Below are 23,765 nucleotides of genomic sequence, written 5' to 3'. Positions count from 1 at the left end.
ACCTGGTCTTTCGGAAGTTGAGAAGTCATTTCCGCCATTGCACTGGTCTTTCGGAAACGTGGCTGCTATGGAGAAGCTGTTTCTTTCGGAGGTTGAAGAATGTTGTTGCAGTTGAGAAGCTGAAACGTTCAAATGCGGTTTCTGAAGATTCAAATCGGTTGCGAAATTGGTTGGTTCCTCTCCCTATATAAGAGAGCTCCATCCACTTCACAAAACATAACTCTCACTCACGGTCCTTCATCCTCTTGAAACCCACCACCGTGCACTTTCTTCTTCTTCTCTTTTTCACCTTTTTTCTTTCTCTCTTTTCATTCATTATTTTATTCTATTATTATTTCTGGGTTCTATTGGGTATTACTATTTTAAGAGTAACTTGCTAGTTATGATACTTAGGCATTATCGGAAAGTTCCTGTTGTATCCTGGGAGACTTACGCAATACACCGTGGATAAATCCTTACGGACAGTAATTACTCACGCCTCAGGAAATCAATTATGGTTATTTTTAAAGCCTCATTTAGTACAAAATTAATGGTAAACTTTGTTATGTGTAAATCAAAATCACATAATTGATAAAACCATAAATATGAAAGTTACTTAATTTTTAAATATTTTTAACCAAAATTAAAATCATTAAAAACTATAGAAATAAAAAATGATCCCGAGAGAAAAATACAATTAAAATAATACATATACAGATAAAGTGGACAATCCATCTCCACATTTTCAGTACTCTTCATACAATCAGAAAGCATGTTCATTTTTAGACTCTTAACCACACCATGAACCCTAATTGGAAAGGTGTTATGCAAAGTATGTAAATTAATGTGCTTAATTTTTATTAATTACAATCACCTGCTATACACCCTAAGACGAGTATTGATCCTCTCTCGGCACATGGGACAATTAGTTAACTTATATCCACAGTCCCTGCAAGTCTGTTTTTCCAAAATATTGTAATTAATAATAATAATAATAATAATAATAATAATAAATTAATAATAACAATAATAATAACAATAAGAGGAATGAGAATAATAATTTAGTAACTCACCATATGTCCACACCAAAGGCCAAGTCTCTTGGTCAAACAAACAGGACAAACCCGTATAATTGAATAATTTGATAGAACAACAAATGAATCATAAAGAACTTTAAAGTCGATACAATAAGTTAGCTATTTAGTTTCATTTTTTAATTTACAATATTTAAAAAAATATCAAATCGTTTTTACATTATATCCTATTTTCAAATGTATTTGTAGAGAAAAAAAAATGTTTTATTAAAGTTCTTCTTAGACGGTCTCTAGACAGTCTTCTTGGATTGTCTATCAATTTCTCATTTTAGCTTGTTGAATCGACTATTTTGTTTTTTGTTATAGTTTTTCGTTTTAGCTTGTTGGATTGACTATTGGGCCTTAGGGCCTTGGGATTTTTTTTTTAAATGTTGACAATTTTAAATATGGTACATGTTATTATATTTTTCTTGTTACTTAATCGCACAGTGTAAATAATCGTAGTACATTATAATCAATTAGACTTTTTTTTAATGTAATTGATTACGATTAATTTCTTAAAATCAATTAGAAATTTCTTTTTAATAATTAGTTACAGTTTTATAATTGAGGTACTGATTTCTGCATAATTAGTTAATGGGTGATATTTTATATACTTTGTACTCATAGGTAAACCCTTAATTTACATGCTTAATTCTTTTTGAACCCATTTATATTTATTGATGTTTAGACGTGTTTAAATGCCATATTTATTTTCCTGATAAATCTGATACAAATTATAATTAAAATATTATTTCATTCACTACAAAAAAAATCGTGTATGAAATGACGGTTTTAATATGGCGGTTATTAATAACTGCTATAAGTATCCGTATAATACGACATCTTAATAATCGTCACAATTATCCTTCAGAACCTGTCATTTTGAACTGTCACAATTCTCCTTCGAAATAAAAACCCTTCATTTTTCTTCCCCCCATACCATTCCTTAGTATTCCCAATTTTTTTTTGAAAAAACCTCCTTTGATTCCTTGGTAACTAAATACACTTAACTTCAGAAACATGACTCTTCTCTCTCTCTGCAAACTCTTCACCAAAGAAACCCTCTCTTCACCAATGAAACCCTTCCCTTTACTCTCTTCACGACACACTTCCCTTCACTCTCGCCTTCACTCACTCTTTCCTTTACTGTCTTCACACTCTCGCGTGCCCTAAACCTAATCCTCAATCTCGCGCCCTTCACTGTCCGCCATCATTGCCTCCTCGCAAGGATTTCAAACTTTTGTCCGCCATCGTTTGTTTAGGTTTGTGCTCTATAACCTTGTCTTTGAATTCTATTGCTAGATTGCCTTTGTTGTATGCTGGTTCTTAATTTGTGAAATTTATTGTGGTTCTTAATTTGTCAAATCTATTATGAACAAATATTGTGTATGACTTTGCTGCGGAGAATAGAGATGTTCTTTAAATTTAATTTGCGGTTGTGTTAAATTTAATTTGCCTTTATCCTTCACTTGCCAAAAGAATTCTTATCTAATGCTCAATTTTGATTTGCTTGAGTGTTGTTGCTATTGTTTGAACCATGTGAACTGTGAGTTCTGAGATTTAGGGTTACCGGTAGGAGGATGCCATAAGCGCAGTGTTTTCTGGAACGGGGTGTTAGAGAGAGTTCAGGGCAAGCTGTCGAGGTGGAAAGGCAGGTGCTTGTCGATGGCTGGGAGGATCTGTTTGATTAAGTCAGTCCTCTCCTCAGTTCCGTTATTCTTTATGTCCCTATTCAAACTGCCATCTGGGGTGGTTGACAAGTTAGTTCGGATCCAAAGAAATTTCCTTTGGGGGTGGGGTTCTGACAGAAGGAAGATTGCTTGGGCCTCTTGGAATAAGGTTTGCGAGCCTCGGGACTACGGGGTCTTGGAATCATTGACTTAAAGACTTTTAACCTGGCCCTGCTAGGCAAGTGGATTTGGAGGTGGGGGTCGGCCAAGGGAGGTTTGTGGAAAGAGATTCTTGACTCTAAATATGGTGGATGGAGGAATTTGAGAGCGGAAGGTAAACCCTGTAGGGGTTCTCTTTGGTGGAGAGACTTGAAGGAGGTTTGGGCCTCGGTGGGCTGGGGCAGAAGTTTTGAAGATGGGGTTGAGTGGAAAGTTGGTGATGGAGGAAATATTTCATTCTGGGAGGACAGCTGGTTGAATTGTGGTGCTCTGAAGGGAATGTTTCCGAGATTATATTCGCTTAGCACGGCTAAAGCTGCTAAGGTGGCCAAGTTCGGGAACTGGTTTAATGGTGTTTGGATTTGGCATTTGTGCTGGCGTAGATCCCTCTTTGACTGGGAGAAGTTGTTGGAGGAGCAGTTGAGTCAGTTGCTGCAAGGGGTGAAGATGGATGTGGGAGGGGTGGATAGCTGGATCTGGAAGGCTGAGGGGTCTCAAAGTTTTACTGTTAACTCAGCTTATAGCAAGGTAAGGAGGGTTAGTGATGGGGAGTCCTCTCCGACCTACTGTAGGTTGTGGAGGTGTAAAGCCTTGCCTTCTGCTGTATTCTTGGCCTGGAGAGTTTTGGAAAATAGGATTGCAACTAGGGTTAATTTGGTAAGGCGCGGGATGGTGGTTGAAAATCCTGTATGTTGCTTGTGTGGGAAGGTCGATGAGTCGTCGAGTCACTTGTTCGCCGTTTGTGACTTTGCTTGGAGGGTATGGTGCCTTTGCTTTGAGTGGCTTGGAGTGTCGTTCGTAATCCATTCGGATCCAATGCAAAATTTTATTCAATTCAGGTTGAGTCAGGCATCTGTTTCGGTTAATGATGTTTGGGGGGCAATTTGGGTTGAAATTGTGAGTGAAATTTGGAAGCATAGGAACTCGGTCGTCTTTAATGGAGGAGTGGCAGATGCGTTAGAAGTTTTTGCCTCAGCACAAGTAAAGGTGTGGTCTTGGATTGCTGCAAAGTCCCGCGAAGTTTATTTTTCCTATCCCTGTTGGGTTCTGGATCCTTTGGCCTGTATACGGCTGATTCGGTAAAGCTAGTTAGCGCTTGGTTTGGTTGGTCTTTTGACCGGCGGTTTTGGGTGTCGAGTTAGGAGTTAAATTGTATGTGTGTTTGTAAAAGGGTTGGACCACCCCTGAAGTGGTTCTCATTTATTGATTTTTTATTGCTGATAAAAAAAAAATGTGAACGGTGAGTTGCAATTCACGTCTAATACACTCCTTGATTAACTTTTTCCAACACACTCTATTATTGGTTATTTTTTAAAAAATTAATAAAATCAAAAGAGATTCATTAAATGTAAAGTAAGACTTATAATTATGATCCTCAATATACTTTAACTAATAATGAAGTGTGTGCTTAAAAGAATATATTTCACAAAGGAAAAAGGAAGATAAAGAATCGGAGATAAACCAAAAGGATCACTACAAGAACATTATTGATTAGAAACCAATTTTAGAGACAAAAAAAATAATTAGTTGTTTATAGTGACTAAATTAGATATTATTTTGGAGACTAAAAAATCTTTTGATTTCTAAATTAGTTTCTATTATTGTCAAATGGTTTCTAAATTGGTATCTAATTAGCTACTAAGGTTTTTCTACCAAATTTAGAATCTAAATAATTAGTAGTTCGAATATTGGTTGCTAATTAGATACCAATTTAGAAACTATTTAACAATAATATAAATTAATTTAGAAACTAATATTTTTTAGTTTCCAAAATGGTCTCTAATTTAATCACTATAGGAACTAATTATTTTTTATTTTTAAAATTAATTTTTATTTAATAATTTTCTTGTTATGGATATTTACTGAGCATGAGAGACTATTTCTTCAATGAGCCGCTTCATAGTATTGCCTTTTGCATGATGAAGACATTTTTGAAGGATAAAACATCCACTTTTGTCTGTTGCAATTTCAACACAGTTCTTTGCTAATTCATCTATAATGAACTGAAAGAAAGGTTTTCAAGTGAGAATATACACACTGGGATAAATCATAAACATTTTTATATTAGACAAACCTGAACAAGATAAATAATAGTAAAACCGAGAAGGTCTTAAACAGAAAGAAGTTAATCTATTTTTAATGATTCACGAAACAGAAATTGAATGAAATATTAATTAATGATAATGGACCAGTTTGATTTCACAAGCCATATATTGTGATAATTTTGACAAGTGCTTAAATGTCTTGAAAGAAAAGTTAAAATACAAGAAACTTGAAACCTTGTAAATGTTCCAGAAAGTTGCCTGAAAATTAGTTGTAAAAGAGTTTTAATACTGAACATGATGACTCTTATAACAATCTTTAAAGCGACTTCCTCAAATTTATTATAAAGGTTTTCCTAAAAATGATGACTTTGATGATAGAGATAAATTTTTTCAGTTTTATAGAAGAATTTTATCATAATTATCACCAAACTAGTAACACATTATAAATATTTGAAGGATAAAGTTATTGTGAATGAAAAAGTTTAAGACACTATCTAAAGACTACATTAATCTCATGACAATTAATCTTTCGACAGGGACCCAAAATGTTTAATAAATGTGTTGAAAATGTGAAAACTATTGTTAATTCAGTATAATATTTATTTTGTGTATTATGTGGTATGTTTCTTATTTTTGGTTCTCCATAGTATGCATATTATAAAAGCATTATAATAAAGTATTGTCTTAAATAAAGAAACTGAATTAAGTCAATTACTTGCACCGTAATAATGAACATATTAATTTGGAAGAATTTAATTGTCATTTATTTGGTTGAATTGAAATTGTTCAAGTTCTTTGGTGTTCAGTGGACCCAAGTCTTCTCCTAGAAGGGTTTTGCAGTAACAGAGGTAAATGCATTGGTCAAGGATCATTTATCTATTTTTTATTATTATTTAATTTTAGTAGATTATCTACAAGTCTAATTATTTCAAAATTTTAGGTAAAGTGTTTAGCTGCCTTTAAATCGTGACTGCGATTTGAACCATCGTTTTTATAACATCAAACAACCCTAGGTAGGCTACACCATCTTCTTATTATTTTCAGTTTCCTAGTTTCTTCATTATGGCTTTCTACAAGTTCTACATATGTTGTTTTGTGATATGGTTTTGATTGACGAAAGCTTTCTTAATTGTTATAACTTTTAAGAGTTCCAATTATAATTTTCTGATTCCTAGTTTCTTCATTATGGCTTTCTTCAAGTTTTACATGTGTTGTTTTGTCATATGATTTTGATTCATGAATCATGAATACTCCAAAATCATTACATTTACCTGTAATTATGATTTTGTTTTACATCTTCATTACGTTCTCCATCATTTTGTAATATTGAACCCAAATATTTAAACTTAAAACACGTTGTATGAGATTTACTCCCATTTATAATTCTAAGTCATTTTCTCTCTATTTCGTTAAAATTGCAATCATACTCTATCCATGGAGATGAAGTGAATTTAGCAAGCATCTACCTCTACAAGCTAGTTCCAGATCCATCATTAATATGTCTATAGTACTCATGAGTATGTTAAATTTTTGTCATGTCTACATCTAGGTTTTTATTTGAACTATTTTCCATTTTTATCTTGTAAATGTTATTTATTAGGCTCACCTCAAACTTTTCTACCTTATTGAGGATTTAGACAATTTTTACATACAGATGCATATGAACATACACATATGAGAGTCATAATTAGTAAGAAAATCTTACATTTGTTTTTTTCCATGTAAAGAAGTAGTTATTTTAATGACATGTTTGATAGGAAATTTTAATAAAATAATTCAATTTTATAAAAAAATTAAAATATTTTATAACAAAATATATTATTTAGACATAGAATTCTAAAAATATGAAATTCTATAATTTTTCTAAAGTGAATAATTGAATGACTTAAAAATTATATAATTTGAAATTTGACTAAAAAAAATGTGAAAATCTCCACATTCTAAAATTCATGTCTCTTCTTTTCGTCTTCTCTTCCTATTCTCTAATTAAGTCAATTTTGAGTGTCCGACATTTTTTTAACTAATATAGAGCGGAACGTTGATAGAAAATCTTAAATCAACTACATTACATTGTAACAATAAGTTTTACTTTAATTGATATCAGCCTAAATATGGTGATAAACAGTAATAGAAAATAATCTCGATCAACATTAATATAGAAAAAAAAATTTATTTGGTTGAATTTTTTTTAATAACATTCTTACTGAAAATGGACTTAGAGAGAGTTTTGAAATGAAAAATAGAAGATTTATTTATTTATTTATTTATTTATTTTATTTTATTTTATAAAAGTTTTCATGTTAAGTGCAACTTGACACCTCAGTTAGGCTGACACTTCAAGTAACAACAATCATTTGTCATCACATGAAAAAAATATTATTAAAAGAAGAAAAAATAAAGAAAATGCAAAAATATTAGGGGACTAGACCAAAACTCATATGTTAACAAAAAAGATACATAGGTAGCCTATACATATTCATAAAGAATTATAAGAACATACTAGATGGAAGTCTAAATACCAATGAAATGATTCTATATGAATAAATCATAAATTAGACAACTTATCATCACACCCATTCCAACAGCTGTCCTAGCAGTAAATACAACACAAACCAAGGCAGAATCACATTCCAGTCAGACATTAGTAAGACTCATCTTATGAGTTTCCTCTAAAGCATATATAACTCCATAAAATTCAGCAACCAGAGCAGTCTTAATGTCAAGAAACGCATAGAAGGCTCCAATAAACACTCTCATACTCCCACGGAAAATACCTCCACAAGTGGCAAAACCTGGATATCCCCTAGCAGCCTCATCCGTGTTAATTTTAACCCAACCTGGTGAAGGAAACTCCCATATAACAGAAAGAGGACGAAGAACTTTACAAGTACGAGTATTAATACCAAAAAAATTAATCACACTAAAGTCCATCATATCATTCTTTATTGAAGCTTTAGACGACTTTTCCACTAGACAAGTTAAATCTTTAATAACTGAAATAGCCCTAGAAACCTCAATCTTATTAAAGAGAAGACTTATTTGTGGATCAAGCTTTGTGTATTAACTAATCATAAAAAAAATGGTGTGGTTTCTCTATAAGAGACTATTCAATGCTTAAGTCAGTAAGAATATTTAAAGTATAAATATAAGACTATATATAGTTAAGTGTATACTTCTTTCTCAAGAGAATATTTGCTTTTTATAGTCCTTTACTTAATAAACTATTGTAAGACATTAAGATGAATGCTATACTCATTATTTAGTTGTTTGGCTTCATAAATTAACATTGACCCAAAAAAATATGTTAATTCAATTGAAAAAATCTTAATAAACTTTTGACAAAAGAATACCATCAATTGAAACTTACAAAAAAATTTTATTAATGTTGATATTTTTGAATTATTAAATTATTTACTACTTAAAATACTTTATCCAAATGAGAAAATTAATTCAAAAAATTTAGTTTATCTTATGAAAACAAAATATTTTAAAAAAATAATAATTTAAAATAACATCGATTCAAAATTCAATAAATTTAAATATTATTTTTAAATAATGAAATTTCCCATAAAAATCAAAGACAAGTAATGGTGAAAGCAATGAAAAATTGTCAAATCAATTTGTTTTGGAATTTCTAAAACAACACCTAGTAGCAATCAGACTGAACGAACGTAGGAAAGGTACATCCTTCATAGAAGTATATATACATCTTCTGAAGTTACCCAAATAAATGCATACATAACCAAACTAATATAGAACCTTAATTACGTATAAAGATGACCAACAATTTATGTAAAACAACGTGTTTCCATCAACATATGTTGTCCTTATTACAAACACAACCATATCTAGATGACATCAAATAACTTCGATAAAACATCACAAGGAAGTGTCTTATTAGGTCCTTTAATAATATCATATTCTCGAATAACAACTCAAACATGCAAATTAACATGCACCAAACTCATAGCTCATAACTTCAGATATTGATCATAGATACTTTTTAATCATCTGAGGAGCCTTTCATCTCATCTGAAAGAAAAATAGCAGATGTAATCAATAAATAAAAAATTCAACTATAATAACTATAATGTAATCAATCATGTCCTTCCTTTTGAAAATATAAAGCAAATCATTCATTTCTATGAATAAGTTTCATCACACCAACATAATTTCATGGCACTTATTGTAACAATTCATTATAAACTTATGAAATTGACAACGTAGCATCCCTGACAACTTTGTCCATTTGAATTCCAATTAAGGAATCTCATATTCATTCCTGAAACTCAATAAATAATTAAACTCATTATATGAAAAAAATAAAAATAAACATGACATTGCAGCATAAGCATGCTACTAATATACTTTTTATTACAGGAAGAATTAACATTTGCTACAAGGATAAGATATAGGGACTAGCAGATCAGAAAAAATCCTTTTAATTGATAAAAAAATGTACATAATCAGTCTACAAGACTTAAATATTTATTAATTTATTGCTTATAAAAAAATATTTATCAATATTGTTTAGACACGGTAATTTTTTTTATTTCTATTCTAATGATGCGTGTATATATAAAATTCTGTTCAGAGAGCATTATTATATTATGATATACTTTATTATAAAACATTGATAAAGAATTTTAGAGCTCATAAATTCAAATGATTTTGCACATAAAAATCATGATTATAGTAGCATGCAATTATATAAGATACAAAACTCCAATTAAGATGCACATGAAAACGAAGTTAAATCTCCACCTCAAAGACAATAAAAAAATTATTAAATAACAACTAAATTAGAGAGTAAAAATAATTCACAATATTGATTAAATTATATATTATTTTATAAACTAAAAAATTATTAAGATCTAAAGTGGTTTATATTATTAATAAAAATTTATAAAATGGTTTGTAAATTGGTATCTAAATGAGCTACCAAGTTTTAAGTACTAATATTTTAATTTAGACTAATTTACAATATAAGGTAATTAGTAACTAAAATTTTGGTAGTTAATGACTAGATACAAATTTACAAACTACTTTATAAATTTTTATTAATAATATAAATTACTTTAAATACCAATCACTTTTTTAGTTTATAAAATGGTTTCTAATTTATTCAATATAATAACTAATTATTTTGGTCTTTAAAATTAGTTTATTTTCATGTATAGAAAGGATAAAGAAGAAAACAAATCAACAAAGATGCACAAACTTCAGTAGTATTTCAGAAATTACTTACCTTCAGTTGAATCTTCAAATAACCATGCGAGAAACTGAAAAGGATAGAAAGAAATGTATCGCATTATGATGTTGTTTGATTCTGAGGGGAACGAGAGAAGAGTGTATAGTAACAAAAGCAGGAGAATGAAGACCACACACAAAATCATAACAATAGTGGCCAACCAACTGAGATCGCTTATAACAAGATGGACACCAGCCAAGAATGCCACTGATAGGGTTGCGAGAGTGACTCCTAAAAGGGGCATTGCCACTTTAAGGGCCAACATAGCCAAAGTTATATCTTCCAATTGAGCCCAAAGGAGTATAATAGTAACACCAATGCCACCATACATGGATATTGTTATGCATAAAATAAATGGTTTAAACCACATGTGATTCAGCATAACAGCCATGCCTTGTTTTCCTGGACTAGAACTATTATTTCCACCAGGCAAAGTAAAACCTGCGGCAAATGCTACTGTAGTTATAAGGGTTGAAACCAACATAAGGGTGTTGATTCTGTCTTTAAAAAAATCCGTCTTGTTGGCTTCTGGTTTGCGAGGATTGGGGATCTTGATAGAGTGTGACCCTCTTTTAGAATATTGTACACCAGCAGATTTTAGTTGGCACCATGTTAACCGCTGCATATACAAGTTTGTGTTACAAATTCAACAAAATAAAAAAAAGTAGTCCAAGTGTGTAAGGAGATCATAATAATGATGCTTAATTTTTGGACAATTTAGACAATTTATTTGCATGGAATTTACCATAAATTGAGAAAGAAAGAAAAACTGAGGGCTAATGAGAAATAAAACAAAAATCCTTCTCTCAACATAATCATCCTAGATGAATTTTGATTAATTAAAAACCCAATTGAACATATATTCTCGTAGCATTCACTATAAACTAAAAAAACATATTTAAATCTTGAATTTTTGAGCAAACACAATATTCTATATATACTTGCCTGGGGGAAGGGCGGATTATTTTCTTGTCTAAATTGCTCAAAAACATCGAGAGCTGTTTGGTTGTTGTTGTTAAGGCAATGGAGATCCACTTTTGTGTCCCATGTCAAGGCTTGCACAATTTTTGGACGAGAGTGTGAGGCAGCCAAATGCAACGGAGTGTTTCCATCGCAATCCTTGTCATTTATCATATCTTTAACTTCATCATTTGTATCTTGCAAGATGTACTTTACCACATTAAATTGTCCCATTATAGTAGAAATGTGAACAATATTTCGACCTTTGTTATCAACTATTTCTCTGGGATTTGGACAATTTTCAAGCAACTTTTTTAGCACTTTTGTATGTCCAAATGCAGAAGCGAGATGAAGAGGAAAAAAGCCATCATTGTCTTTTTCCATATTGCAGGTATGACAATGTTGAAGCAAATACTCAACACCATATAGATAACCTGTAGATGCTGCATAGTGAAGAGCATTTCTTCCTATGTCATCCTTAACATGAATCCATTCTTTCTTTTCGTTTACTATTTTCTCTAAAATACCTGTCATATTTTATGAATAACCAATTACAATTAGAATTTTGTAGACGAATGCATGAATTCTTTAAAGGAAAAGTGGAATGATTAAAAACAATGTCCATTAAGTAAATTTTGTTAAACAAAATAAATTAACTAGTTACATTACATCTTGTTATGTTACATCTTATCCTCGTCTCATCCGTTTCATAGTTTCCTAAAAGAAATTTCCTAATTGAAAAGGGAAATTTTAAAAAGATTGAATATTTAAAAGGGAAAAAAAAGTAACATAGCATACAAAGTTCTCTCTCTTCTTTCACCATATTTTTGAAACTTCAGTAATGAATCTTTTCTTTATAATAAATAAATTTGTTAAATTGATGTAAGTACAAAATTTTGAAAATGAAAGAATTTAAGTATTATTTTTAAAATTAAAATAAATTTCAATTAAGCTACGGGATTTTTATTCTGTAAAACATTTTTCTAATTGAATCTTTAAACTTGTATTTTTTTTTAATTAAGTATTTATGTGAAACTAACTACAAATATCTAAGTAGTCTATAAATATGATATTGACATTTTGGTATATATGTAACGAGGATTATCACTTTTTAAGGGCCATCGTTTTGAACTTGTCATTAATTCTCAATGAAAAATACATGTTTACAATCGTAACAACGATTAAAAAAATGTTCAATTAATAGACAAAACAAGTAGAATCATCTAATTAAAAAACTGTAAGGACCTAATTAAAAATTATTAGATAATTCAAAATGATCCCAATTAATATTTAAGCTTTATTAAAATTTGATTACTCCATCTACACAGAAAGAAAATGGAGAGATAGTGTTCAGATCTAGTATCCTGTTAATAAATTTATTAGTAAATGATAAGAGAAAATTTACAATTATAGAATAAAAATTACCTTTATTTTTTTTAAAGATTGTCATAATAAGTGTGATCGAGCTCGGTCGCTTGGTATGAACCTCCACATGTTTCTCCTTCTTGTCATTTTAATATCCAAATTTAATAACTTTGGTACTGGAGTTTTTTTTTATCAGTAGAAACCAAATAAATAAATAAGACCACTTAAGAGATAATCTAACCTCAGATAAAATATAAAAATGCATATTTTCCTATACTCAAAGATCATTCAAAAAGATAAACTAAAAATATAGTAAGATCAAAAATGAATCCGCCACTTTAAAGAGCACTGAAGTTGTATTAACAAAAGATAAGGGGTGTTTATGATTCCAATGCCAATTAACATTTCAAGAGTGTAAAAGCTTTTACACTAACAACCAATTAAAAAAATCATCTTATCATAATTAACTTAAATATTATAACAATAAAAAACTTACTATACATAACATTTTATGCTTAGATACAACTTTCATAATTTAATTTTTACATTATCAGTGACTATATGTTATTTAGTCTAAGATATAAAGACCAAAATAAAATTATCTTTGCACAATTCTCATGAGACAAGTCTAAAAATATCTCCACAACAAAATAATGAAAACAACTATGGCATCTATGTAAGTTATATATAAAGTAGGAGGATAAGTTATTATGAAGAAGGAGAAAAATATGTTGCAATTATGTCAATCTTCATTGCCAATGCATCAATTGAAGAATAGCAATAACCGCAATTATAAGATTCTAGGTGTAAATATTGTTTATATCTTCATTTCTCAAAAAAAAAATTATTAAATAAAAACAATTTTAGAGACCAAAATAATTAATTACTATTTAATTAAATTAGAGACTATTTTATAAACTAAAAAAACTAATGGTATCTAAAGTAGTTTATATTATTAATAAAAATTTATAAAATGGTTTCTAAATTGGTATCTAACCATTAACTACCAAAATTTTTAACTACTTACTATTTTATATTTTAAATTAGTCTCTATTAGTCTTTTAGAGATCAATTTAAAATCTAAAATGTTAATCGTTAAAACTTAGGTAACTAATTTAAATATAAATTTAAAAATCAATTTAATTTTTTTTATTAATAATAGAAACTACTATGAATATGAATAATATTTTAGTATCTAATTTATTTAATATAGTGACTAATATTTTTTATCTTTAAATTTAGTTATTAATTAATACCTTGTAATGTAATTTGTAGTTTCATTCTCGTGAACATTGATTATAAATTTTTAAGAAAATGAAGTACATTAAAAAATAATAAAAGAAAAACTTTTAACCGGTTATTAATTAATTTTAAATTAATTTTTCAAAAAGAACTTATAAAAAAATTTGCCTATAAATAAATGCATGTACTCCAAAAGATGTGGACAAATTTGAAATACCGTTTAAAAACAGTAATTATTTTCAGAGTTCTAACCTAATTGACCTCACCATATACATCTTCATATTCATCTTCATCTTCATCTTCATCTTCATCTTCATAACCAAAATCAGAATTAGAATGAGAGCGGAAGGATACTGTAACTCAATAAGATATTTTAAAAGGTAATATATAGATACGACATAATAAATATCAATATAAGTTTAGACGAATTTTCTTTTCATGAAAATGTTATTATATCAACTATTTTTTTTAACCGAACATATTATGATTATTATCATATAAAACTGTAAGATGCTGACAAACTATAATTGATATGAGAACTGCAGAATTATGAAGTAGCAATTATGATTTTTAGTTTTCTCACAATGAGATAGATGTGAATAAAAATATTATTTTAATGTAAATAATTAATATATAGTTGTTTAATTTTTTTTTAAAAAAAATACTTATAAAATATAGAGAATTTGAAATATTTACTAAGTAATTTTTTCAATTTATAAAAAAATTAAAAATTATATCTGTAAAATTCACATTGAAATTTATGCCATCCGTTAAAATGTCGTATCAATTAAAGTTATTAAAAAAATAATTAACATTTCAATTTTTTACATCTTAAGAAAACTCCCCTGAACATTTTTTTGAGATGCTTTAAAGACATTTGTGTATTAATTGGATGGAGAGAGAAGAATAAAAGGTTGGACATTTGAGAAATTTTAATTTAAAAATACAATTTCGAAATAAAATATTAATATCAAAATTGAAAAGGCCCAAGTTATTATTACTCTGTAATTAACTATTCAGTTAAGTTTCATAAATAATCATTTTTAAAAATTTTACTAATATATGTTTTATTTATTAATAAATTTACCAAATTTCTTAATTTAGGAAGGATAATAACAAAAAAAAAAACAACTAGCAGAAATGAAATTCCAAAGTAGTGGTAGATGTTGTTATCTTGACTTATGATTAATAATCCCAACCAAATTATTGCGAATTTAAGGAAAAATAAAGCGCAAAAATAATAGGAAGAAGTTTGAAGGTTGTGGCAACATGTACCTTCGCTAGTACTGGGGAACAACACTTGATCAACAATGTCCTCGTAGTCTTTCTCAAATGCTAACTGCAAAACTGATTTGTCTTTATTGTTTGTAATAGTAAACGCAGTTTCCACAACCCATTTCCAGAAGTCTGGTGGTGAAGAATCTAGAATCTTCATTACATCTTTGTGACCATTCAAGAAGGCTTCATGAAACAAAGTATTTCCTTGGTTGTTGGTTACTAGGATTGCCTCTTTGGCTTGTTCAGAATTTGGATTACGAAGAACTGCAGTCAACAACTTGTGAAGAGTATAGATGTGGCCAGCTCTTGCAGCAACATGCAGTGGGGTGTCACCATTTCTATTTTTTGCTGTCAAAATCTCTGCTCCACCAATTTCATCTATTCTTTCCACACAGTCAACATTTCCATAGAGAGCTGCTACATGCAGCACCGTGTTTCCCCCAGGGCTCTTTTGCTTTAGAGTCTGATCATCTATTATTTCTCTCCAAGATTCATCCTCTTTTTCTTTTATTGAATCGTATGTTCTCTTTGGCAACAAACACCAACCATGTGCCTTAACTTCATCACTGCCTTCTTCTGACCTTTCAATTCTGTTTTCTTCAATCATATTCCTTGAAGCCTGTCCTCCTTCCTTGTAGTTATTTTCCAAGTCATAATTCTTCATACTTATCTCCTCTCCACCAGGAAAATCCACCATGCTTCCACCTACTTCTTTTTATGTCTCTAAAAACACCAAAACTACACACACGTATCAATCTATCCACTTTAAAGAATAATTAATAAATAAGTCATAATATACGGTAGACACAAAATTATCAACTTCAAGTACCTTCCACTCTTCAATTTCAACTAGAGTAGAAGTTTTCCTCCTTTCCAATGTTCAAAAGGATGTAATTCTAATGTAACATAAACCAATAATTTATTTATATAAGAGATCCACCTTTTGAGAAGTTGTTACAAAGTAAAAAGTAAAAGAGAAAACTTGAGATACTTTCTAAAATTATGTTATTATCTATCTAATACGGATAACGACACTGATACTAGATACGGATAACGACACTGATACTAGATACGGATAACAACACTGATACTAGATATAGATATATTGTTGATTTTGGCTTAATCTCAAGTCCCACATCGGTGAGTTCATTGTTTGGAAATGAGGTTTGAGGGTTATAAATTAACATCTCCTCCTTCACTGTTAAATATCCCAATTTGTAATATCTTCTCCCATAATAATAAAAGTGGGCGGTTTCAGCTGTGCTCGGAGATTAGGCTAAATTGGCCGAACTCCGTTAACAATTTTCTGGTGTGTTTTTTCCTCTTTATCTCTTTTATTATTCCGCTCGGTTTATTCAATATTATTTATCGGGTAGCTCTATTAGGGTTCTGTTTTAGTGGGAAAATTACCCGTTTTTCCCAACAAGTGGTATCAAGAGCCGAAGGTTCGCCCTTGGGTTGTTTGAAATTATTTGTGATATTGAATATTATATTTTGAGTTTGTAATGGCACATCAAGAAGAAGAAGCGAAGGATGTATCAAGAGAGTTGGGCTCCTCGTCATCATGGTCGAGGTTCCCAGTGTCCACTTTGAAATTGGCGGTGGAAATATTTGATGGCACTGGACATTTTGGCATGTGGCAAGGAGAGGTCTTGGACTCTCTTTTTCAGCAGGGTCTTGATATTGCTATTGAAGAAGAGAAACCAGAAGAGGTAGAGGAGAAAGACTGGAGCATCATCAACCGGTTAGCATGCGGAACTATTCGATCCTGCCTGTCTAGAAAGCAGAAGTATGCTGTAAAAAATGAGACTTCTGCACACAAACTGTGGAAGGCATTGGAGGACAAGTTTTTGAAGAAGAGTGGTCAGAACAAGCTCCTGACGAAGAAAAGGTTGTTTCGATTTGACTACCAACAAGGTACTACTATGAATGCACTCATCACTATGTTTAATCAATTAGTAGCAGACCTGTTGAATTTAGATGTGAAGTTTGAGGATGAGGATTTGGCTTTGATGTTGTTATCATCTTTTCCTGGTGAATTTGAACATTTCGAGACTACGCTCCTTCATGGGAAGGAGAATGTGTTGTTAGATGCTGTTTGTTCTGCTTTATATAGTCATGAATTGAGAAAGCATGATAAGATGAAAATCAAATCAACGACATCAGAAGAAGCATTGGTGGCAAGAGGTCGTCAACAAAGCCATACAAAGGGGAGAAGAGGGAGGTCTAAGTCTAAAGGTCGAGCTGTTGCCAAAGATGAGTGTGCTTTCTGTCATGAGAAAGGACATTGGAAGAAAGAATGTCCAAAACTGCAGAAGAAAGGGAAGGTTCTGCAAGATGCAAATGTTGCAGAATGCAAAAGTGATGTGGAATCAGATATCTCTTTAATTGTCTTGCTTTCAGCATCATCGTATCCAGATGAGTGGATATTGGATTCAGGTTGTACCTATCATATGTGTCCCATTTGGCAATGGTTCTTTGAATTTCAAGAACTTGATGGCAGGGTTGTTTACATGGGTAATGATAATCCATGTAAGACAGCTGGGATAGGTTCAATCAAGTTGTGGAATCATGATGGATCCAGCAGAATTTTGGGATGTACGGTACGTGCCAAAGTTGAAGAAGAATCTCATCTCATTGGGGGCTTTAGAATCTAAAGGCCTAGTTGTGACAATGCGAGATGGAATTCTTAAAGCAACTTCAGGAGCACTGGTGATGTTGAAAGGCGTGAGGAAGAACAATCTGTATTACTATCAAGGTAGTACAGTGGTGGGGACAGTAGCGGCATCAACTTCCAGCACTAAGAAGGATGATGAGGCAATGAAGTTGTGGCATATGAGGTTGGGACATACTGGAGAGAAATCCTTGCAAATTCTTACCAAGCAGGGATTGTTGAAAGGTACGAAGGCTTGCAAACTTGAATTTTGTGAGCATTGTGTTTTGGGAAAACAACGAAGAGTGAAGTTTGGCACTGCAATTCACAATACCAAGGGTATTCTGGATTATGTGCATCCAGATGTGTGGGGACCTATCAAGACTCCGTCAGGTAGACATTATTTTGTCACTTTTGTGGATGATTTTTCCAGGGGAGAGTTTGGGTGTTTACTATGAAGAACAAAAATGATGTGCTTGAAATTTTCCTTAAGTGGAAAGCTCAAGTTGAAAACCAGATAGGAAGGAAGATTAAGGTTCTCCGAACAGACAATGGAGGAGAATACAAGAGTGATCCGTTCCTGGAGGTATGCCAAGATTGTGGCATAGTTCGACACTTCACTGTTAAAAAAACACCACAGCAGAATGGGGTGTCGGAGCGTATGAACAAGACACTTGTGGAGAAAGTTCGTTGTATGTTTTCTAATTTTGAGTTAGGCAGAGAGTTTTGGACTGAGGCTGTGACATACGCTCAACATCTCGTCAATCGTTTGCCATCATCTGCTATAGATGGCAAAACCCCGTTAGAGGTATGGTCTGGAAAACCTGTAACTGATTATGATTCTTTGCATGTTTTTGGTTCTATTGCATATTATCATGTGATTGAATCAAAGTTGGATCCACGGGCAAAGAAGGCTTTTTTCATGGGCTTTAGTCCTGAAGTGAAGGGATACCGTTTGTGGTGTCTAGAGGCAAAGAAGACGATTATCAACAGGGATGTTACCTTTGATGAATCTGCCATGTTAAAGAAGGTAAATCCAGAAGGAGCTGACAGTACTCCGCAACAGGTGGAGTGTGCCCGAAAGCATGTAGAGTTTTAGCAGACAGTGGTGATCCCAACACGAAATACCACAAGTGACTCTCCTATGGCAGAAGAAGAGTCAAATGAGGAAGAAGTTCCTACCCAAGAATCTCAACAACAATTAGCGCCAATTGCAGTTAGAAGACAGAGACGAGATATTCAGAAGCCTGCTCGTTTCATGGATATGGTTGCCTATGCACTTCCAGTTGTTGATGACATTCCATCCACTTACCCAGAAGCCATTCTGAGTTCAGAGAGTGGTAATTGGGCAGGTGCGATGAAATAGGAGATGCAGTCTTTAAAGAAGAACAAGACGTGGAAGCTGGCACAATTACCAAAAGGTAAGAAGGCAATTGGGTGCAAATGGGTATTTGCAAAGAAATAAGGATTTCCTAATAAAGAATATGTTCGCTACAAGGAAAGGTTGGTTGTTAAAGGCTTTGCTCAGAGGGAGGGAATTGATTATAATGAGGTATTTTCTCCAGTTGTTAAACATTCCTCCATTCGAATTTTGTTGGCCTTGGTAGCACAGTTGAATTTGGAGCTAGCTCAACTTGATGTAAAGACCGCGTTCTTACACGGTGATTTGAAGGAGGAAATCTGTATGTCTCAACCAGAAGGATACAAGGTTGCTGGTCAAGAAGATTGGGTTTGTAAACTTAGCAAATCGTTGTACGGACTGAAACAATCTCTGAGACAGTGGTACAAACGATTTGATAAGTTCATGATGGATCAGAAGTACAAGAGAAGCAAATATGATCATTGTGTGTATTTGCGCAGACTTGAAGATGGTTCCTACATTTACTTACTCTTATAGGTTGATGATATGCTGATTGCAGCAAAGAGCCAAGTTGAGATTTACAGGTTAAAGGCTCAATTGAGTAAAGAGTTCGAGATGAAGGATTTGGGGGAAGCCAAGAAGATTCTTGGCATGGAGATAAACAGGGACAAAGAGAGGGAAAAACTTTGGCTGTCACAAAAGCAGTATTTGCAGAAGGTACCACAACGTTTTGGTATACACGAAGATACAAAACTTGTAAGTACCCCACTTGCTCCTCATTTGAAATTGAGTAGTCGTTTATCTCCAACGGCTGATGAAGAACGAGAATACATGGCGAAAGTTCCATATGCAAATGCAGTTGGAAGCTTGATGTATGCAATGGTGTGTACGAGACCAGATATTTCATAGGTTGTGAGTGTTGTTAGCAGGTACATGCATGATCCGGGCAAGGGTCATTGGCAAGCTGTGAGATGAATTTTACAGTACCTCCAAAATACCTTAGATGTTGGATTGACATTTGAGCAAGATGAATCACTTGGTCAATGCATAGTTGGATATTGTGATTCTGATTATGCAGGTGATTTGGATAAGCGACGGTCTACAACTGGCTATTTGTTCACTTTAGCAAAAGCGTCAGTTAGTTGGAAGTCTACCTTGCAGTCTACGGTGGCTTTGTCTACGACAGAGACCTTGTATATAGCGATTACAGAGGTTGTGAAGGAAGCAATTTGGCTTCATGGGTTGCTTAAAGACTTGGGAGTTGGTTAGAAACAACTTGAGTTATATTCTGACAGTCAGAGTGCTATTCATTTAGCAAAGAATCAAGTCTTTCATGCACGGACGAAGCACATTGATGTTCGCTATCACTTTGTGTGTGAGATTCTCGAAGAAGAGGAGATTGTTCTCCAGAAGATTCACACTACGGAGAATCCTGCAGATATGCTCACCAAGGTGGTTACAAGGGCCAAGTTTGAACATTGTTTAGACTTGGTTAATATCTTGCACATTTGAAGTTGGCGCCCGGAGGCGCAAATTTGAAGAACTGCAAAGTTTGTTTTTGTTATGTTTTGAGAATATTTGTATTAGGTGGGACTTGAAATTAAGCCAAGGTGGAGATTTGTTGATTTTGGCTTAATCCCAAGTCCCACATCGGTGGGTTCATTGTTTGTGAAGGAGGTTTCAGGGTTATAAATTAACATCTCCTCCTTCACTGTTAAATATCTCAATTTGTAATATCTTCTCCCATAATAATAAAAGTGGGTTGTTTCAGTTGTGCTCGGAGAATAGGCTAAATTGGCCGAACTCTGTTAACAATTTTCTGGTATGTTTTTTTTCTCTTTATCTCTTTTATTATTCCGCTATGTTTATTCAATATTATTTGTCGGATAGCTCTGTTAGAGTTCTGTTTTAGTGGGAAAATTACCCGTTTTTCCCAACATATATGACATGAACATATATATTTCGATATATATAACTTCTAAAATATAGGTCATGAGTTTATATATTACATCATTATAAATTATACGATAGGAAATCATCATAACTAAAAAAAACACTTTTTTTTTAATTTTTAAAGATAAATTAACAACTTTAAACCATTTCATATCATATAAAGATATAATAGAAGATTAAATAAAAAAATATTTTGAATAATACATATAAAATCTAAATATTTCTGATTATATATAGGATTTATTTTTTATTTATATAATTATAATAGATATTTATACAATGAAGTTTATACATTTATAGAAAATCATTGTATTTGTCTCTTTTAAATTGTGTTGTCACCATGTTATAATTTTTAAAGAGTTAACATGTGTTTTGATTTGGACATTTCATCGATACGTATCTTATGACTGTCACACACATATCAGTGTTTAATACGAGTCGGATACAAAAACACACAATTTAAAACACGTGTCCAAACTTCATATATTCACTAGTATAAATAATACATTTCACATTTATTATAGATGAATTTTTAATTAATTCCATAATCTATGTATATTCTAACGATATAAAAAATAAACACATTTTATATGATTTGCAAAATCAATATAAGATATAAATATTACATGAGGAAGTTATAGAAAGGCGCGATTGAGAAACCAACTTAAGAGAAAAACAGGATAAATATACATATCAAATACATCTTGATTTCTGATTTTGTTTTATGGAAGAGGATAGTCATCATTCCTCACCTATTGGCTAATTGGTGCCTTTGCATAGGGCACAAATGTTTTTGGAAACTTTTTATTATTCTTAATCAACATATTCACTGTTTATTTAACTTTTAAGTCATTATTTTGTTGATGACTTTTCAACATTTTATTCTTCTGCAACTTAAAAGTTATATGTCAAACAATGAAACACAACAGTCACTTTCCTACGAAATATTTTTTTTTTTTTTTTTATGATTTAGATTCTTCGGAGAGAGTGAATTTGTGAGGATTAGAGAAGATGTGTGAGGATATAAGAGATTGTTTAGATTGAGGAATGATAGAATGAATTTATGAACATGTTTACTGTAAGTTTACAAATTTATTTTTATTATTAAAAAATATTTGAATAATAAATTATGATTTTTTTGTGTAGTTTAAAATTAATTAAATGTTTTTAATATATAATATTCATAATTATTTATATTTTTTAATAAAAAATTAAAAAATATAATAGAAAATATTTTGATATTAAATTAAAATAAATTTATTAAATATATTAAAATTTATGAAAATAATATTTATTATTATATTCATTTGTTACTTTATATAACTATATATATTATTAATATTATAATTTTTTTATTTTTTTTTATTTTTTTTACTTTTTTATTTTCATTATTTATAATTATATGTTGTTATTAATAGTATAAATATTTTTAAAATTATAAATAATAAATAAATTTATATAATATTTAATTTTGTATATTGTAATAAGATATTTAAATAAAATACAATAATCTTAAATAATTTCCACAAATTTCTTCGAGTGACACCATCTCATCCTTCACTTCCCCCATCCTTGATTCACCTCCTTTTGAAAATATCTCCTTGACCACTTCTTCAAATTCCTCTAGCTCTTGCTCCAAAATTTCCTTAGAAAAATCAGATGTAACATGCCAAGAATTTATGAGTTTAAAGTCATGACTACTTCTAGTGATATTAACCATCAACATAGGCCACGTAAGATTTTTTAATGTTTAAGTAAAAGAAAACGGACAAGAAATAAATGATGAACCAACTGTACAAGTTGACCTCACAACACCAGATGAACCAACTTATTCTTCAAAAGTTAAAACACAAACTTTCATATTCGAAGAAAAAAAACTACAGATTCTTACATCTGAAATTATTCATAATTACATTTTCCAGATTAAATGTTTTAAAAATAGTTTATGGATTTCTCAATAGTGAAATTCGACTTTAAATTGTACCAGGGGAAAAATACCTCCATGTGAACTTCTCTCACAAAATACTGAGAAATTGCGTGTTACTATTTTCATTTTAAAATAATACTTTATTTTAGTTATATATAAAATTTAAAAATAACTAATATTTTCATATTTTAATAAATGATTACTTTTTTCCCTATCATCAAATCAATTATTTTGGTTTTTTATTCAAAAATAATTTATTTATAAACACAATGAAACTATTGTAATCAAATTATTTAAAAATCATATATTTACTATTATTTTTTATGACACATTCTTGATAAACAATAAATGCACAACCATATTTTTTCCATTTCTCTTTTCTCTATAAAGATTCACCAAGAACAAGTTTGGGAAAACAATAAATGCACAACTACCATGATATCATGTATAGTATGTTGATTGTAGCTAGTTGGTTGAGGGTAATTTTGATGAAAAAGAAAGTCAAGAGGAAAGGGGAGAAACATACCCCGTAATATAAGAGAATTTCACTAGAAAATTGTGGATTAAATGATGTTTTATCATTTTGTTTTTCATCAGGTTGACTAGAAAATTATGGATTAAATGATGTTTAATATTTTGTTTTTCATCAAGTTGAAGATATTATGTACATAATTTATTATTTTTAAAAAAAGTAGACCATTATAAATATGATACATGTTATTATATTTATCTTGTCATTTAATCGCACAGTCCAAATAATCTATTATGTTATACATTATAATTATTA

The 23,765-nt window shown here is 31.0% G+C and overlaps 2 protein-coding genes across 2 annotated transcripts in view; both read right to left on the bottom strand.

Annotated features, from left to right (window-relative positions):
• Positions 1-667: 667 nt before the first annotated feature.
• LOC137834966 (E3 ubiquitin-protein ligase RGLG4-like) overlaps positions 668-23,765 on the bottom strand; it is a 57,081-nt gene continuing 33,983 nt past the window's right edge. Inside the window, exon 12 of the mRNA XM_068643240.1 lies at positions 668-853. Within this exon, the coding sequence (XP_068499341.1) occupies positions 850-853 (4 nt within the window). The 3' untranslated portion in view covers positions 668-849. The remainder of the gene's footprint in view (positions 854-23,765) is intronic.
• Positions 7,624-15,804, bottom strand: LOC137836116 (protein ACCELERATED CELL DEATH 6-like). Its single transcript, XM_068644975.1, has 5 exons — positions 14,987-15,804; positions 14,074-14,160; positions 11,186-11,727; positions 10,238-10,859; positions 7,624-7,868 (listed from the first exon to the last, which is right to left on the bottom strand). The coding sequence occupies exons 1-5, from the start codon at positions 15,780-15,782 to the stop codon at positions 7,624-7,626; spliced, it is 2,292 nt and encodes a 763-aa protein (XP_068501076.1). The 5' UTR covers positions 15,783-15,804.

The sequence above is a fragment of the Phaseolus vulgaris genome, chromosome 5, assembly GCF_000499845.2.
Source record: "Phaseolus vulgaris cultivar G19833 chromosome 5, P. vulgaris v2.0, whole genome shotgun sequence".
Classification (NCBI taxonomy): domain Eukaryota; kingdom Viridiplantae; phylum Streptophyta; class Magnoliopsida; order Fabales; family Fabaceae; genus Phaseolus; species Phaseolus vulgaris.
Note: the sequence above shows the minus strand (reverse complement) of the source record. Positions and strands in the feature narration are given on the sequence as shown.

Coding starts and splice junctions, on each gene's coding strand:
- LOC137836116 (XM_068644975.1), bottom strand. CDS start 15,782: ATGGTGGATTTTCCTGGTGGAGAGGAGATAAGTATGAAGAATTATGAC. Junction 10,860..11,185: donor ATAATCCGCCCTTCCCCCAG/GCAAGTATATAT, acceptor TTGTATATGCAG/CGGTTAACATGGTGCCAACT. Junction 7,869..10,237: donor ATTTGAAGATTCAACTGAAG/GTAAGTAATTTC, acceptor GTACTTGTAAAG/TTCTTCGTCCTCTTTCTGTT.